This window comes from Puma concolor, chromosome A1, assembly GCF_028749965.1.
Source record: "Puma concolor isolate L17-30 chromosome A1, mPumCon1.1.hap2, whole genome shotgun sequence".
NCBI lineage: Eukaryota > Metazoa > Chordata > Mammalia > Carnivora > Felidae > Puma > Puma concolor.
This window is the reverse complement of record NC_141667.1, coordinates 49,329,460-49,347,210: the sequence shown is the minus strand read 5'-3', so window position 1 is coordinate 49,347,210 and position 17,751 is coordinate 49,329,460. Positions and strand designations below refer to the sequence as shown.

Below are 17,751 nucleotides of genomic sequence, written 5' to 3'. Positions count from 1 at the left end.
TCCTCTATTGAATTCTTCTTTCCTTGTCTAGTAAATTCGTATGGTGATTTTGTCTTATGTGATGGTTGATTGCTTTTGTTTGTCAGTTATCAGAGTAAAGGGGCCAAAGTTCCAGGTGATGGAGAACCAGGTGAACCAGGTAAAGGGAGCAGAGCCCATTTCCAGTCTAACTTTTCTTTGGCCCCTATGAGGAGTCCATGTTTAAATAGCAGCCAATGAAGTGAGTTCATTGCATTTTACTACAAGCTGCACAGGAGTGGGAAGGACTGTAGCTCATTCACAGCTTACACATGCACATACACACAAGCACATGCATGGATGCTAACACGCAGGGTAGGAAATCCTTTGATATGTATGGACAAAGGAATACAGGTGCAACCTCACTATCAGTCCACACATTTCCACATACACTGGTGGTCAGGAGAAAGAGCTCAGCACATTTTATCATACATCTCTTGAGGGAGACTATTCAGGAGGGAGGAAAGGGAAGGTTATGAGGCAGAAAGAGAAATGAAACTAAAAGGTCCTGCCCTGTCAGCACTAACCAGAGTATAAGAAATGGACTTTGGACAGACAGACTGACTCCTGGGGCCTGCCAACAGTCAAAATGTCCAAAGGGCCTCTTATTCTCTGGCTGCTGATTGAACTTGGGCGGCTTTCTCTGAGTAAGTGTTCTGAATCCTTCCATGCAGGAGTCCCTGGAGAGCTTGGCATCCTGTGATAGATTTTCACAGCCGATCAGGCCTCAGTAGAGCAGAAGCCTGCTTCATTCTTGATTCCTTCCAGATTTTTTTCTTTGGAGGGTCTCTGCCTTTCTAGTTACATAGGGTTTTATCCTGAGACTGGTTTTAGAGTTTTACAGTGGGCTAATTTGTATTCAAATCAGAAATGACAACTTAAGAAGAAACACAAAATAAAGGGTCAGATGAAATGGGGAAAAGAAATTTCCTCTGCAGGTGTTATTAGCATAGTTGGAGCCAGGGGAATTCTTCTGCAGAGCTCTTATTATAATTTGTATTTTCCTCTTTATTTTCAGTGGTTTTGGTTTGCTTTTTGTTTGTCTTCTTTTGCTGGGTATGACGCTTCATCCCTCACCAGAAGGTGAGGTTTGTTGTGTCCAAGTTTTGGGTGATGCAAGTGTACACACTCATTCTGGGCCAGTTTAGACTTCTGTGTCCTGGCAGCCTTGGGCAAAATGCTCCTCACTGAGCTGCAGTGGTCTCAGTCACTAGTCATTAACAATGGAAACATGTCTAAATTGCTCTGGCTCTTCTATGTATGAAATGAGGGAGCCAGATAAGACCAGTTTGAACAATCCATGATTCTAGAACTAGACAGTATCTAATATCCCTAGCAGTTTTCAAAGTTAGTAGCTATTTGCAAATGATCTCTCAAGTGTGCTGCCCTCAAAAGCACTTCCATTCCAAGGAAAACAAATGTGTTCTCTCTACCCTTCAAACCTTTGCCATGCTGTTTTTCATCCTGCCTTTCTTTTCTCGGTAACTACATGCATTATCAGGTCTCCACCCAAGTCAGGCTTTTCCTGAGCACTCTGAGCCTCTGGACGGGCTGAGGTGTTTCTGCTATGAATTCCTATCTTCCATGAAGTCATCCATCAGAGAACTTGTCACCCTGTAGTAATTGATCATTTAACTGCCTCTCTTCCTAGATACTCTGTAGGAATTAATGGAATGAAGGCAATCCCTGTCACTTTCTTTATCAGTGTTTTCAGTGGTCTTTATCTTGTCCTGAGTAGTTGAGGTGTGGAGGTTTACGTTGTGTTGAAGGTTGCTGGAGTCTATGTTCCCGCTCCTGGCTGGACACTGATGGGGTAGGCTTCTCCAATCCTATGTGAAGGAAGCAGCACCTAGAGAACTGTCTTTTGTTCATTTTTCATTTGTACTTTTTCTAAAGTGACCAATTTAGAAGAGAGTGATTGCTCAGAATCAGCAAGGATCAATCAGGACTGGATATGCTCTTAAAAGATGCAGAATGAAACCCTTTCCTCAGTAAATAGTGAAAATGAGACCCTGACTGGGGAAGGGGCCTTTCCTGAGGTCACCACCTGGAGGAGGAACAAAGCTGGCAACAGAACCTAGGTTGTACCTACCGTCCTAGGTAATTCCCAAAAAGGGAATTTGATTATCAGTGATTCTTCTGCTCCAAGATACTTTTGTACCAGCAGGGAAGAGCTTCTTGTCCTATTTCTAAATTCTGAAATGCTTGGTTACTTGTACTAATACTTTATTAATTTCATGTGGCATTTGATACTTCATTGCATATAAACCTCCAAAATACTTCTGAAGCAAGTATTATATATCCCCCTTGCTTTCAATGATAATGAGGTCAGGATTATTGTGGCTTTCCCCCAAGAACACAAAAGCAGTAACTAGCAGAATGAAGTTTACGCTGTAGCCTAATGGGTGTTTTTCTGCCACACCAAATTGCCTGCTTCCTTTTTTTAAATATTAATTTTTAATCCAGTCAGTAATACAGAAACACCCCAGGTGAAAAAAATAACAGCATCATAAAGCTAAAATCCCTTTGACTACTCTCTCCTTCTCCAGTTCCTTTCCTCTGATGGCAAAGGCGACTGGAACAGTGAGTTGGGTGTATATCCCACCAGACACTTTTCTATGCATATACCTTCATATGTCTGTGCCCACAGACAAAAAAAAAAAAAAAGAAAAATGCAAACTGTTTTATTTGTTTTATAAGATGGTTTTGTATTTTATGTGTTGTTTTGAATTTGTCCTTTTCATACATTAATAAGGCTTGGAGTTTTCATGTCAACTGATAAAGATTTACTTCTAATAACCTTGGAATGATTGCATGGAATGAATGATTCATTATGTTTACAGGGAATGCATATGCCATAGTTTTGCTGTTCCCCACATACATTGTTCACTTCATTCACATATATATGAAAGCTGCAGCAAACTTTTGCAAACAGATTTCCCTGTGCACATGTCTTTTTGTAGGGTAGATAACAAAGCACGGAATTGCTAAGGCTTAGCTAGGATACACGCATGCTCAATATTAATGGAAACTGCCAAATTGCCTCACAGTGTGGCTATACCAATTAAACTCCCATTTCATTCCAGTGTACTCCAATAGTCTATGTCATTTCCTGAGTCCCTGTCTGGCCAACTTTGATATTATTGGCATTCTAAATTTTTGCCAGTCTTACAGATGAAATTTACTGGCTTCTTGTATTTCTTTATCTATGCCTGTTATGTCTTCTGTCAATGTTTATATTGGGTGTTTTCTTACTGAGTAGTAGGATGCCTCTTTCTATAGTATGATACTGGAAAAACAAACTGTTTAATCTCCAGCAGAAATAATTCCTGCATATATTTTTAATTAATTTTCCAAACATTCATAGGAATAAGCTCATATTGAGAAAGTTGCTAGTTTTAGGTGCATATGTTCTGTTGGTAATAGAGCTGAAGGTGATGACAGTGAATTTCTTATGTATTTATTTTTCCTTGTTTCATGGTAGGCTAAATGGACTTCTAGAGCATTTATGGTCACTGAAACATTCCTACTACAATGAAATGAATAAACTGTGATTTCAGGGTCGGAAATTTCAGGGCGTGTCTGAATTTGGTTTGTGCTTACCTTATTTTAGAGAGGGTTATGGGGACATTCCTGATACCTGGGTCAGAGAGGAACCTGGTACTCTTGGCCATGTGCTATACAACTTAGCCCAATGGGCCAACAAAGTCAGTGAATGTAGAATCTCACAGGAAGGTACCTTGGAGAAAACAAAGCAGGACCTACGTACCCTAGAGAAAGCAGGTGGAGTCCTGATGATCTGGAGCTTCAGCCTGTTTTCAGTAGCATTTTTTGGGAGTGGAGGGTTAGAACCAGCAATCGTTAGAACAATTGTTGATGCTCAATTAACCCAGTGGGCTTAACATTTGCAGCAGTGAAAATGTTTCGCAGATTCTTAGCTATGGAAGTAATCTTAGAAGAGCTTGTCCACTGGTCCTCAAATCCTGGGTGACTAGCAAGTGATATCAGAATGACCTGGAGAATTTCCATGGGCCTTGGCTTCAAACATTCTGATTCAGGGTTGGGCAATAAAATTTGCATTTTCAACACCTTCCCCAGGTCATGCTGATGAGCAGGCAAAGCTGGGAAATAGGACTGCTTCATTTCAGAAATAGCGATAACTTCCATCTCACACAACTAATATAGTAAAACTAACCCTTGGCATTTTTCTATGCATAGGTGCCATTCTTTCTAATTCTTGTGGTTCTTTCCAGTTTTAACATTAAAAAAGTGTTCAAACTCCACCTAACTTCATGTTCTCTAGCAACAAATAAATGGTCCAGAGCAATCAATTTCTAGATCCAGTACTGAAAGGAGAGAAGGACAATGGAACGTAGTTCAACAGCCTATCTTACTGCCACAGCATTCTCTGGGTTTGAAAATGGAGGGAGTCCCAAGCAGTCAGGTCAGCAGTACATGGCCTGTTTATTGAGGATACACTGGGTAGAGTGCTAGTTCTGGATGTGTTTACATGAGTTAGTGGAATTAGATTAAAGAGTTGGATTTTTCATTGGAAAAGTTTTTGGCTTATTGGAATGGTACTCAAGAACAGAGTTTTTAAATCAGCAAAAAGGGCTTGTTATGGAGATGAGTTCAGACCATGAGGTGGGTCAGCTATCTGTAACTGGGAGACAAAAGGGTGTGGAGTTAGGGACTCAGCAGTGGCTAAGGGCACATCAGAATTTAGGCTAAAAAATATACATAATGACTCTTCTCATCTTCCTGGAAGCATTTTAGCTGCACAAACATCATGCAGTATATTTGAGAGATTTTAGTACTGCACAGCCTTAATTTTTCTCATCTTTCCTCACAGTTCTAGCTGCACCAGACACTGTGAGAGGGTTTTTGGGTCAGTCGGTGACCTTGCCCTGTAAGTACTCATCCTGGTCTGAAAACAGCAACAGCATGTGCTGGGGCAAGGGCCCGTGTCCCAAATCCAAGTGCAACAATGAGCTTCTCCACACTGATGGGATGACGGTGTTGTCCAGGAAGTCATCAAAATATGAACTTCAGGGCAATATCCGACAAGGCGATGTCTCCTTGACCATCTTGAACACCAACGAAGGTGACAACAGTGTATACTGCTGCCGCATAGAGGTCCCTGGCTGGTTCAATGACGTGAAAAAGAACATTCGCCTGCAGCTGAGGAGAGGTGTGTACATGAAGGGGCTTGTGTCTGTGGAAGGATAGATTCAACAGTTAATGGGGAATGGATGTACTGGGTGGTGTTGGGGAGGCTGTAGGTGCTTAAGCACGAGGGGGCAGATTAATTTTAAGATGTGTTGCTATGACTAGAGGAGGCACAGTATGGAGCAAATACCCATGGGGGCCAAGAAGACCACAGCAATGAATGGGTGGGGGGTGCATGGGAAGGGAACCAGTGAATTGGAGGGTCAGTCTGCAAAAGACATCTGCTTCTTATTACGAGATTGTTGCTTTGTGCACAGTGTTTTCAGATTCCGCAATTTTTACGTGTATGACATTGATTTTTATATGTTGGCAAAGATTTTTTAAAAAATACCATATAAATTAAATAAAATGTGTCCATGGGTCAGCTTCAGCCCATAAGCCAAAGTTTGCAACTTCCAGCAAAGGGGAAAGGGCATGAGACTTGGAGACAATCACAGCAGTTTTCAGGTGGCCTTTCCGTCTGTTACTGTCAGTTGCTTTTGATGAAACTGGAATATGGTGGGATTCTTAAAGATTTGAGCTGCATAGAAGGCAGCCTCTGGTTGAATTATGCTAACAGTAATCACCTTTCCTGCTTGTTGGGAATGGTGTCTCTCAGAGTAAGCTCTATGTTCAAACTGCATCAAAGATGGAGGGTTATCGGGGCACCTCAGTGGCTCAGTCAGCTGAAAGTCCAACTCTTGGTTTTGGCTCAGGTCATGATCTCATGGTTTTGTGAGTTCAAACCCTACATCAGCTCTGCACTGCCAGGATGGAGCCTGCTTGGGATTCTCTCTCTCTCTCTGCCCCTCCCCCACTCACACTCTCTCCGTCTCTCTCAAAATAAATAAATAAACTTAAAAAAAAAAAAGATGGGGGATTCTTGTGCTTTGTTCCTGACTGGGTAGGCATCTTGGAAGGCAGGATCATATGCTTATAGCCACAAGTTTAACAGAATTCTCAGGTGACACCAATGCACTCTAAAATTTGGGAATGACTTATGTGGATGCTTCTTATTTCAGAACTTTCATATACTTTAGTATATTTTTCTTTAAAAGTGACTTTGTGATAGAAAAGGTATTTTTCTGATTTACTGAAGTTTTATTAAAGTTAAATGAGGCTAATCCAAGTCTTCTACTTTCAAGCCTGATATAACCAGCTATTATTTTATAAAATACTTGTTGAACTCAGTATCTATGGGTCATTTCTAAGCTCACTGAAATCTATTAGAGTTAATCAAAATTTGACATATTTAAGAGATGGTAGCATATGTAGAATAACTGTGGCTGATGAACCCAAACTCAAATGTTAGGGGGTGAGTGGTGTCGGCATGAACTTGTCATTAATATATGAAAGAGACTACATTCTCATCCCATGTTGAATACCTTGGATTCATTTTTATTACAGATTTTAATTTTATTTCATTGTGGAAAGAGCACCTATGGTGAGTTCTGCTCACTTAACAAATTTTCAAGTATACAACTTATTATTGTTAACTTTAGGTATGAGTTGTACAACAGAACTTGAGCTTCTTCATCTTGCTTGACTAAAATTTCATGTTTGGGCTCACTTTTGATGCAATTGTTCATTTGCTCACTTATGGAATCTTTTTGGAATATCTACCATGTGCCCAACATTGTGGTAGGTATTAGATTTGTAGCAGAGAACAAAATAAATAGCAGATTTTCCCTTATGGAGCTTACAGTCTGGTGGGAGAAGCAGGTGTTAAACGATAATCATAAAATAAAAGTGAAGGTAAAGTATAGAGTGCAAAACCCAGAAGCCTAATTGATTGCAGAATATGTGTGACCTCCTTACAACAGTGTCCTTTTAGCTGAGACATGAGGGTTCAGTAGGAGTCAGCCTAATGAAGAGAGAGTCTCGGAAGCAACAGGTACAAAGTCCCTCCAGTGTGAGGTCACTGTTTAGAGAGGTGAAGAAAAGCCAGTGGGCTGGAGACAAGTGAGAAGAGTAAAGTGGAGACCTGAGATTGTAAAGAAAGAGCCAGATCAAGTGGAATTTTTGTGGGCCAACTTTGGGGTTGGGTCCTTTATCTCAAGGGCAAGGAGGACCCAGTAAAATCTTTTAAGCAGGGACCAACATAATTATTTGTCATTTTAAAAGATTGTTCTAGCCAATGTGTAAAAAACATATCGGAAAGGTCAAGAGTAGGGGCAAGAAACCCAACTTTCATGGGCATTCCAGTGGTCCAGGCCAGTGGACCAGGTGAGGGCAGCAGAAACAGAGAAATGGACAGATCCCACATATATTTGTACAATGTATCTTATATCGGTTACAGCTCCAACAACCAAGCGCCCAACAACCACTACTGCCATGACGACAACCATAGCTGTGCTTCCAACAACAGCTGTGACTACACCTGAACTCACAACCAGAACACCACTTCAGACTACCCTCACAGCTGTGGCAACCACATGCCCCCCAACAATATCAACCTTTCTTCCTGAAGCAACCCCAGTTCTTGAGACCACTGAGCCTTCAATGGGAGCACCCACCTTCACTACAGGTACATGGTACATTTGGCCATTCTTTCCCTTCTGCTGGTCAGATGTATCTTGGGTCCCTTGCAACAGGGTTCTTTTACTGAATGGGGCAGTTCAGAGACTTGCCCTTGTGTGTGTGCATTCTGGTTTGCTAGGGTTGTCATAACAAATGCCACAGAGCAGGGGGCTTAAACAACAGAAATTTATTTTCTCATAATTCTGGAGGCTAGAAGTATGAGACAAAGGTGTCAGTACGACTGATTTCTTGGCTTATAAATGGCTACCTTCTTTCTGTGTCTTCACATGGTCTTCCCTCTGTGTCTCTGTCCTAATCTTATCTTCTCATAAGGACACCAGTCATATTGAATCAGGGTCCATCCATATAACTTCATTTTACTTAATTATTTCTTTCTCCAAATAAGGGCACAATTTCCTATATTGGGGGTTAGAATTTCAACATATGAATTTTGGGGAATATAGTTCAGTTTATAACTGTATGTATGTGCGTGTGTGTGAGTGAGGATGTGGTTTCATCAATCTGTTCCTTTTCTTTGTTTTATGGTTTCCTTTTTTGCCCCCTATTTTTTCTGTTTTTTGAAAGTCAGATTTTTTGGTTCTCCAGTTGACCTTCCAGGAATCTTAGAGATATTTATGCAACAGCTAGGATATGTCACCTGAGGTCAGACCCCAGTTTTATTCTTCTAGGGGTTAAGTCTCTGCCTTGGCATTAGAGATTGGTTGAGGAAAGGCCTCCAGATGCCTTAAAATATCCCTTGATGATGAACTAGTTCTACCTTTGTTTCTTCCTTCCTCTTTCCTTCCCTTCTTCTCTCAATCCCTTCCTCCCTCCCTTCCATTCTTTTCTTTTTCTTTCCTTCCTGCCCCTCCCCCCCCAAGTCGTTTTTGATCCTCCATCTTGGACCCTCACTGACTTACTAGCTTCATTACTTATAGGGCTTATCAAAGTGCCCACCATGTTTCAACCTCTGATACCAAGGTAATGCTGTTGGAAACTCATTAAGAGATAGTGTGAAGGCTTTCTTAGCTGTCTCAGCTGCCTCAGTAAGGCCTGGATAATTTAAATAGCTTTATAATATTGAATCAGCTAATTCTGTTATACTCTGGGTTGTCACCTAAAGTTCATGAACCATAAACCAGCCAATTTTTGTATGTATTTTTAATTGTTTTTGGTGTTTAAAATAATCACCTTAAACTATGACATTTATAGTTTTCTTGATCCTAAAAAATTACTTGCAATCCTTGAAGAAAACCTGAAATATATAAAAAGGCGCAAAGACAAGTATAAAAATAGCCCTGGATCCCACCACTCGGCACAAACACTTATTTTTGCAGCTCTCTTTTATCAAACTTTTTTTATATTCCAGAATCAGAAAGTTTCTTTCTCTCCAGTGACTCTGAGAGAAGCACCGAGGTGACCTCTGGAAACATTGCCTTGCTTACATCCAGAGGTATGAAGACACTTTCTTTCTCTTTCTTTTCCTCATTTCTTAGGTTGAGGAGAGTAAAATGCTATTGAATGAGATAACTGAAGATGAATTTTGGGTCCTGTGTGCCATGAACCCTATCTAGGACAAATTGGACCACATTTGTGGTTCATTCATTCTTGTGGCTTTGAGAGAGAAAGAGGGGTGGGGAGAGAGACTGACCTTGATTTGTTTAAGCAACTCCTCATGGTAGCACATTTCTGGAATATTTGCCTTTCCATTCCAGGTGAGGCAGTGCTTAGCCGTCTCATCCTAATTCCCAGTACAATGATCTTTGTTGACTTCCTTGAGGGACGTCCTCACTTGATCATTGGCTTTCTGTAGTAGAGAGAGAAATTCATTCATGTGATCTTTCATCAATCAAGAGTTCTTTAGGTATTTAATAGGGGTCCAAGGGCAGAGAATACCCTAAAATAAGGCACGATTTACATCCATGGGGGTTGCTAGAGAGAAGTGCCCAGGCTGGGCTCTCTGTTTTATTCCTTTTTGCCAGGGGTTTCTGGCCTTGGCTGATTTCCCAGGTGAGTTGGAGAGTTGAATAACTTCATGGATTTTTGGCCTTAGGTGAGTGCCTGGCATGTTAGTAAGTGCTCAAATGGCAAATTTTACTTAATGGGGCTTATAGTCAAGTAGAAGAAAACAGATATCTATGGGGTAAATAAATGAATCTGTTCTTGTGTTAGTACAATATAGGGAGGCAGTATGGCACAGGGTGTGTGCTCTGGTGTTACACTGCCTGGGTACAAGACCCACTTCTTAACTGTTGTATGACTCTGGGAAAGTTATTTAACCTCTTTGGGTCTTGGCTTCCTCATTGATAAAATGGGAATAATAATAACACCTATCCTGTGTCTCTTTCTGAAGATTAAATGAGAGGATACTTGTAGATCACTTAGAACAGCATGAACTGAATGCTCTGTAAACATTAGCTCTTCTTCTTCTTCTTCTTCTTTTATTATTATTTTTTATTTAAAAAAGATATTTTTTTAACGTTTATTTATTTTTGACAGAGAGAGAGACAGAGCATGAGTGGTGGAGGGGCAGAGAGAGAGGGAGACACAGAATCTGAAGCAGGCTCCAAGCTCTGAGCTGTCAGATGCTCAACCAACTGAGCCACTCAGGCGCCCCATTCTACTTTTATTTTTTTTATGACAAAAGTTAGTTTAGGGGACAGTGGGGCACCAAAAATAAAAAAGACAAGTTTTTACCTAAGTTTGTTTTCTCTTTTCCTTTGTTTTTGTTTTGTTTTGTTTTTGTTTTGTTTTTGTTTTGTTTTGTTTTGTTTTGTTTTTTTCAGAATCTGAAGGTTGGGGTCTCCAGTCAACGTCCCAGACATCAATGTGGGAAATGAGTGAGTCAGTGACTTTTCCTCAGCCAAGAGGTAAGGGGCTGTGCTCGTGAGGGTGATTTTGTCTTTGACTGTGGGAACAATCTGTCATCTGCCATCTGCCTGTTTGTCTTGGGATTTGGCTATTTTGGTTCCACTGTGGTCACATCCTACATCTTCCCACAAGCTGGGAAAGTGAAACCAGCTAATAGCAGCCATGTTTGCTTCTTCCCTCTTCTGCCTCTTTTCTGAAACCCCTGTGTTGGGATTCCCCTTCTTCCTTAGTTGTTTCTGTCTTGAAGCTAGAATTGCCAGAAAATCATCCATTCATTTAAAAAAAATTAGTAATTTATTGTAAATTACACAAATGTTACACTAATGTATTTTTGTTAGGGATACATAAAAAGTAGGAAAAAAATCTCTTTGACTCCCTGTGTTTAATCCCAGCCCTTCCTGTGATATAATCACTGCTATTAGTTAAAGAGGACCATTCCCAGATCTTTTTCTATTTGCTTATGTGTGTGTATAGAAATATGCAGTTTTGTTCTGTTGTGTGAATTAAAAAAAAATTCTATTATACTGTATGTAGCCTTCTGTATTTTGTTTATTTACCTAACATTATATACTGGACTACTTTCCTTTCCAGTCCATGTAGATATATATCATTATGTTAAATTGCTGTATAGAATTTTATACTGTGGATACTTATAATATCCAATGCCCACGAAGGGACATTGAGGTGTTCTAATATTTCATTACCATAAGTAGTTTGCAGGGGCATCCTTGTATGTGAGAGCCTCCTTAAGTGTCTATGTCTAAGGGTCTAGGGTGGTGATTAAGAAGGAGAAATCCTAGGCTGAAAGAAATGTACACTTTAAATTTACTAACCATTACAAAATTGTCTTCTGGAAAGGCTTTGCCAATTTATTTTCCCACCCACAGTGTCTGCTTTCCTACATCTCCCCTATACTTGATATGACCATTTATTTAATTTTTTTTCAATCTCCTGAGAAGAAAATTCTGTCCCATTTTTTTGTTGTTCATTTTTTGTTGTCTCATTTTTTGTTGATTAACAAGGCGTTTGAGTGTCTTTCCATATGTTTATTAGCCAAACAATGGTCCTGTAACTCTGTGAAGGAGGCAGTGTAACATCACTCACAAAGGCTCAGCAGATAGAATTGGAGAGGATGGGCAAGAGTAAGTGGAAAGAGGATACATTTTGAAGGAAGACTATAAATCAAGGTGAAATGCAAGGGTGACCTAATGTTGAAAAGTTTTGGCTTTTTTTTTTTTTTTTTTTTTTTTTTTTTTGGCGCTACCTCATTCAGCGGGAAGATGGGAAATTTGGACTAGTTGTTGTTAACTTAGGTGAAGCTAGATGCCAAAGATCCAAACCTTCTTTGTCTGTGGCGTGGGGTAAAAGCGGGGGCTGTTTCCTGGCAGAAGAGAAGGTAGAAATGAGAAAAATGATGGAGAGTGGGCAAGGAGTTCTCAAAATGTTATCATTCATTCCATTTAAATCTCAGGCTATTTTGCATTCAACTGCAAGGAAACAAGAGGTCATCTTGATGTTTCACCCTCTTCTGTAATATCCCAGATAATTGTTATTTTACTCCTCCTTGATAAATCCTGGAGGAGAGAGAATGCTTGCAGCAACATCTAGAGGCTGCATTGCTGAGAAGGAGCTTGCTGTAAGAAGGTCTATCTCTGTTTAACCTTTACTCATTATGGAAGAAACCAGGACTTATTGAACGCATATTATATGTGGTGCAGTGCAAAGCTGTTCTCATGGGCCACTTCATTCAATTCCTTTTTAGCAGATGCTCATACCCCTATTTTGTGCAACTTTTCCAAGGCCACACTGCTCTCAGGTTCCTGATGCAGGAAGTCTAGCTCTGAGTCCAAGCTCTTAGATATTATTTTATTTTGTCTTGCCTTCCTGTTTGAAGTAAATGGTGGTGTTCTTTCCGTTTACTGTCCTCTCATCCCACCGGTTGTAATGAAACATTTGTAACAATAATTGCACTTTCTATTGCCGAAGACTTAATTATGTGTTAGGTGCTGTACTAAGTGTATTTAATGTGTATTTTCTTATTTAAATCTCATAGTGACCTTCTGATCAGGTACAGATATTATACCTATTTTAGAGATAAAGAAATGGAGGGTCAGAGAGTTTATTAGAGTAGCTGACATCTACTGAAGTCTCTCTTTGTTTCAATACTGCTCACGTTAAGCGCATTCTTTCATCTGGCTTCTCACAAAATCCTATGAGATAGATACCATTATCACCCCCATTTTAGAGTTCATGAAGGTTATATAACTTATCTGGTAAATGATGACACGGGTTTAACCCATGTCTGTTCAACTCTGCTGCCATTCTGACATCATACTGTGCTGCTTCTCCCCACCCCTCACTCCCCAGTCTGGAGCCATTTACAGAATAAGTCAGGATAAGTGCTACTTCTTCATTCACTTGAAAGTGCTTTCAACTCCTTTCAGAGAGCTCACGTGACTCTGTGGGGTTTCTTTCCCTGGCCAAATATCCCTGATTCCTTCCTCCTTTCTTCATGTAATTTTGGAGGGCAAGCCTTCCGTGGATGAGAGCTGGTTTCAATTCTTCAAGAAGATCTGGTCAAAATTATTATTCCCTAAAGTCAGCATTACCCAGAGTGATAGTTCTTCGCCCCCACTCCATGGCTCCCTAGAATGGAGTTCAGAGACGTGGAGTGACTTACCCAAGATCATAGAGCTGGGCAGAGGGAGAGCTGGGACTCACACCAGGCCTCGGAGATTTAAAATTTTAAATGTCTGTGGTCTCCTGGGTGGAGTTGTCTGTGGACGGGCTGGGGGTGGTATGAACCCCCTGAAATTACATATATAATTATGTGTGCATATGTGCACATGCATTTTTCTGAGGGAAAAGTCTAGGACGTATCTTTAGATTCTCCAAGAATTCTGCAAAGCTCCAAGTGGTTTGGAACCATCATTCAAACACAAACAAACAAACAACAATAAAAACTTGCATAGGTTTCTCCCCTCCCCCCACCCCGGAGCTAAAGAGTCTGTTTGAAGAATGCAAACTCTGACCCCTCCAGGTACCTAGGAACTCAAAGCATTCCATCCAGCCTGAGGGTTCATTTCATTTCTTGCGTGGCAGCAGGAATTTGTGAAATGGTTCCAATTTGTTCCCTCAAGACAAATTTGTTCCCTCCCTCAAATTTGTTCCAATTTGTTCCCTCTACTGGGGAGGGACACTGAAGTCATAATCTGATGGCCTGGGATTAAGTCTGCCATTGATTATGCCTTCTGTTCTTTTACTGCCTCAGTAACATCTCAGATCCTTTCTTTCTAGTCTTTTATCCTCACAGCCTCCAGGGTAGCTCTGGGTGGGGGTTGAAAAAGCTCACTGGGGAGTCTGAAGGCTCAGGCTTATATCCCAGCTCTGCCATTTTTGTGTTTCTGTTTTCTTTTAGATCCTCAGGTGAGTTATTTGTTCTGTTCTTCTCTAAATCTCAGTTTCCCCAAAACGTACAGTGATGATGATATTAGTACTTATTTCATAGGACTGTTAAGTGAGGAAACGCATAAGAAAAATACCTGGTACCTAATTACTGGCTAGTAAACGATAGTCCTTATGCCCTATCCCCATTTCCTTTCTTCTTCACACATCTATTATTCCTACTCACACACCTGCATTTTTAGGTCTCTCTGGCAGGGTAACAAGAGGCCACTTTCACCAGCTCCCAACTGACTTGCTGTTCCTTATAAGCACACAGACACTTATGGTTTCATGATTTTTTAAAATCTGTTAATTGCACCAGGGAAACAGCCAATGAGTGACAAAATTACAAACCTGGGAAAGTTACAAGAGCTTTTAAAATCTCACGGTAGTAATTCTCTACTTGTTACTGGAGTAAATCTGAGATTCTGAAAGCTCTTCACCGACTCCCTTTTAGATGGCTCTACAGAATTCTTAATCATTGGTTTTATTCCTGCTTATGGACACATTTCATCTCCTGCTGCCTCTGAATTGTTTTGTCCTTCTCATACTGCTCAGTCTGTAGAGGCTCCACTCTACAATGTAGGCGTGGAATTCAAGTCATGCCTGAAAAAGAGCTGTGGTTGAGTGTGCCAAGCAAGAACTTCCAGATTCATGTGATTCATTTCATAGGACAACTCCAAGTAGGTTATCTCCTGCTTCAGTGCTCCCTCTACTTTTAAGGCATTTGCTGTAGACATCATGTGAAAAGGCCTACCTAGGGTGGCAAATCCTTGCTTCCACTCTAAGGCTGCCTAGAAATGGAGCTCAGAGATGTGAAGTGACTTGCCCGAGATCGCACAGCTAGACAGAGAGAGATCTGAGACTCACACCCAGGTTTCAGGGGGTTTAAACTTGTGTTCATTAACTCCCAGGGAGGAGTATTGTCTATGGAAATCTGGGAAACTGAGAAGATTAGAAACTGGGGCCCAGAAAATGGGAGGGAATGCTTTTAGAAACAGCTGCTCTATTACCGTGTCTTTCTGTTTGACAAAGTCATCCAAAGCTTCATGGTCCAGAGCAAGCTGGCCTTTCCAAGGAGCCAAAGGATTCTCAGAGGACAAAGTGGTTGGAGATGAGACTTTTCTCTTTATCTTGGAATTTGTTTTGGGTACTTGGAAATAGGTAATATGATTTTTTGGTAAAGGCGTTTCAAATCCGTCATTACTTAAACATGGCTTATTGAATTAATTTTCTATACATGGCATGGGAATAAATAAGTCATGACATCTGTCCTAAAAGGGGTCACTCTTTAGTAAGATAGACAGGCTATGTATAGCAAACAATCATCCAGTGGGTTTAGTTTTGGGATAGAAGTATGGAAAGTTTTCCTGGGGGCCCAAAGAAGGGAAGATGGATTCTATCCTGGAAAGGATGGCCAGCATAATTTAACTTAATAATCTTCGAATTGGTTCTTCAAGGATGAGAACATTTCATTGTGCAGGGAAGGGTGAACAGGCAGGAAGAAGAGCATGAACAAAAAGAAGGGAACTTGATAAGAGTATGAAATCTTTGGAGCTTGTCTAATAGTCTAGTTTAATCTAATAGAGACAAGAAGCTGGGAATGGTCTAGGTTCTTAAGGGACTTGATTGATAGGCTGAAGAATTTAGATTTTATTCCAGGGTCATGAGAAACCATTCATGTTTTCTGGGTAGGGAATGATATTTCCAGTTCTGTTTTAGGAAACATTGCTCTGGTAAGAGTGTGGGAGATGTATGAGAAGGAGCAAGCCTGGGGGCAGAGAGGCTACCCAGGAGCCTTTTGTACTAATTCATACCAGAGATGAATGTCTAGAGTAGAATAATGGCAGCAGTAACTACAGAGAGGGGACAGAGTCAAAGCCACTTAGGAGTTAGGATTGGGAGGACAGTGATCAGAGTAAGAATGAAGGATGACTCATTCTCTGTACTTGGGAGGTTAGATTGATGTGACAGGTTAACTAGTAAGGAACCCCAGGAAAAAGGGTGAATTTGTTTGGGAGAGCTGGAGTTTGAAGGGCCCCTGAGGAATGTCTAATGGGCAGTTGGGAATATGGGGCTGGGTTGACTTACGGATGCCTGGGTGAGAATGGGTGTCTTTGATGATTGGCACCTACCTCTGATCAAATAATAATTACCATGATTCAGGTTACAATTGCTGAACAGGGACTTAAAAATACACCAATAATTTAATACATATTATCTCATAAGGGACAGTTCAGGGCTCTAGATACGATTTGGGGAATCACTGATAATAAATGACACTTACCAAATGCTTTTTATATACCAGGCTTGGGCACAGTGTCTCATTGTGAGGCATTGTCTGCATCTGTGAGAAAGATGCTATCATTACTTCCATTATAAAGGAAAAGAAACTGAGGTTTGGAGAAGTTAAATTTGCCAGAGTTTGAACCCTGGGTCTCTTGGCTCTTGAAACTCAGCTCTTAAGCACTTTATTATATTTTCTCATTAGGAGAGGGATAATGGAAAGCTCCTGTGAAATCACCTAAAGATATTGTGTGAGATGGAGGGAGAAATGAAAAGGTACAACCCCATAAAGGGACAACTACATTGGAAGAGGAGGCAGGGATGAAGACAGAAAAAGTAGGAAGGGATCCAGCAGATCATGAGTGCAGAGAGGGCTGAGCTGACAAAAGTTATGGAGGGTATAGTCAAATACTGGGAAATTCAGAATGCTGGTCGAGAAGGATGAAGCCCTTAGGTGGCTGTGAACCATTAGGTGAACAGTGTTAGCTCTCTGGGTGGATGCTCTGAAGTCCAAGACAAGCAATTGTTAGAGAGTGAATATTCGGTGTTCTTCCAAGAAGTTTGAGGATGGATATTTAGAGAAGGAGATAGTGAATGGAGCAAGGTTGGTCCTGGTGTAGCAGAAGGGGATCAGTCAAAAATGAGAGAGGTAGGGTTTGGTCTAGAAATGGAGGTAAGAGAAAAGGGAGTGAGGATAGAATAAATGAAAGTGTGGAGCAATCTGATCTCATGTTGACCTCCCAGGGGATGGAACCAAGACCTTTAACTTCAAGGTCATCCAGTTCATGTATATACCAGACCTGGCCATGGGTTGAAAACACAGCGTGCTTAGTAAAAATATAGATTGTTTTACTCTACCCAAGGCTTGAAGAATTAGAACCTACCCTGGGGGTGGGTCTAAGAAATTGTATGCTTAGCAAACTTCCTCAGGAGATTCTTTTGAAGCCATCCCATCCCTGGCCCCAAGAAGACATTTAGGAGTTGCTGGTGTAGTGTGCACTCTTCGTTCTACATAGAAAGAAACTGAGGCACACAGGCATAAAAAAGTTCAAAGAGAAGTGGGAACGAGGCCCCAGATAGGACTCTCTTCTGGCTCTCAAATCAGAGCTCTTTCCCCTACGTTGCACTATTTTATTAAAGACAAAGCTGAGCCATGTTAGAACTTAACATTTTTTTCTGGGTCCTCAGTTGATCAAGGACATAAAGAAGTTGTAGGGGGAATTGCTGTTTTCAGTACAAGTTCAGCAGAAGGAACGGAGGAAGGCAGGGGAATGAAGCAAAGCTCATTTTCACTCAAAAATGCCGTTGTTAGGAGGAAAGAAATTGGATGCAGTTGATTTCAAAGTCAACATCTTTCGTGAGGCATTAGCCGATTTGTTTTATCTCTCATGCCCACGCTGTTCA

At 40.9% G+C, this 17,751-nt stretch overlaps 1 protein-coding gene across 2 annotated transcripts in view; it reads left to right on the top strand.

Moving 5' to 3' along the window:
- Positions 1-535: 535 nt before the first annotated feature.
- The window catches only part of TIMD4 (T cell immunoglobulin and mucin domain containing 4), a 31,936-nt gene continuing 14,720 nt past the window's right edge, over positions 536-17,751 (top strand). For both annotated transcript variants that reach the window (XM_086702117.1, XM_086702178.1), the window contains exons 1-5: positions 536-665; positions 4,871-5,209; positions 7,526-7,753; positions 9,116-9,199; positions 10,533-10,616. In XM_086702117.1, the coding sequence (XP_086558243.1) occupies positions 608-665; positions 4,871-5,209; positions 7,526-7,753; positions 9,116-9,199; positions 10,533-10,616 (793 nt within the window). In that variant the 5' untranslated portion in view covers positions 536-607. The remainder of the gene's footprint in view (positions 666-4,870; positions 5,210-7,525; positions 7,754-9,115; positions 9,200-10,532; positions 10,617-17,751) is intronic.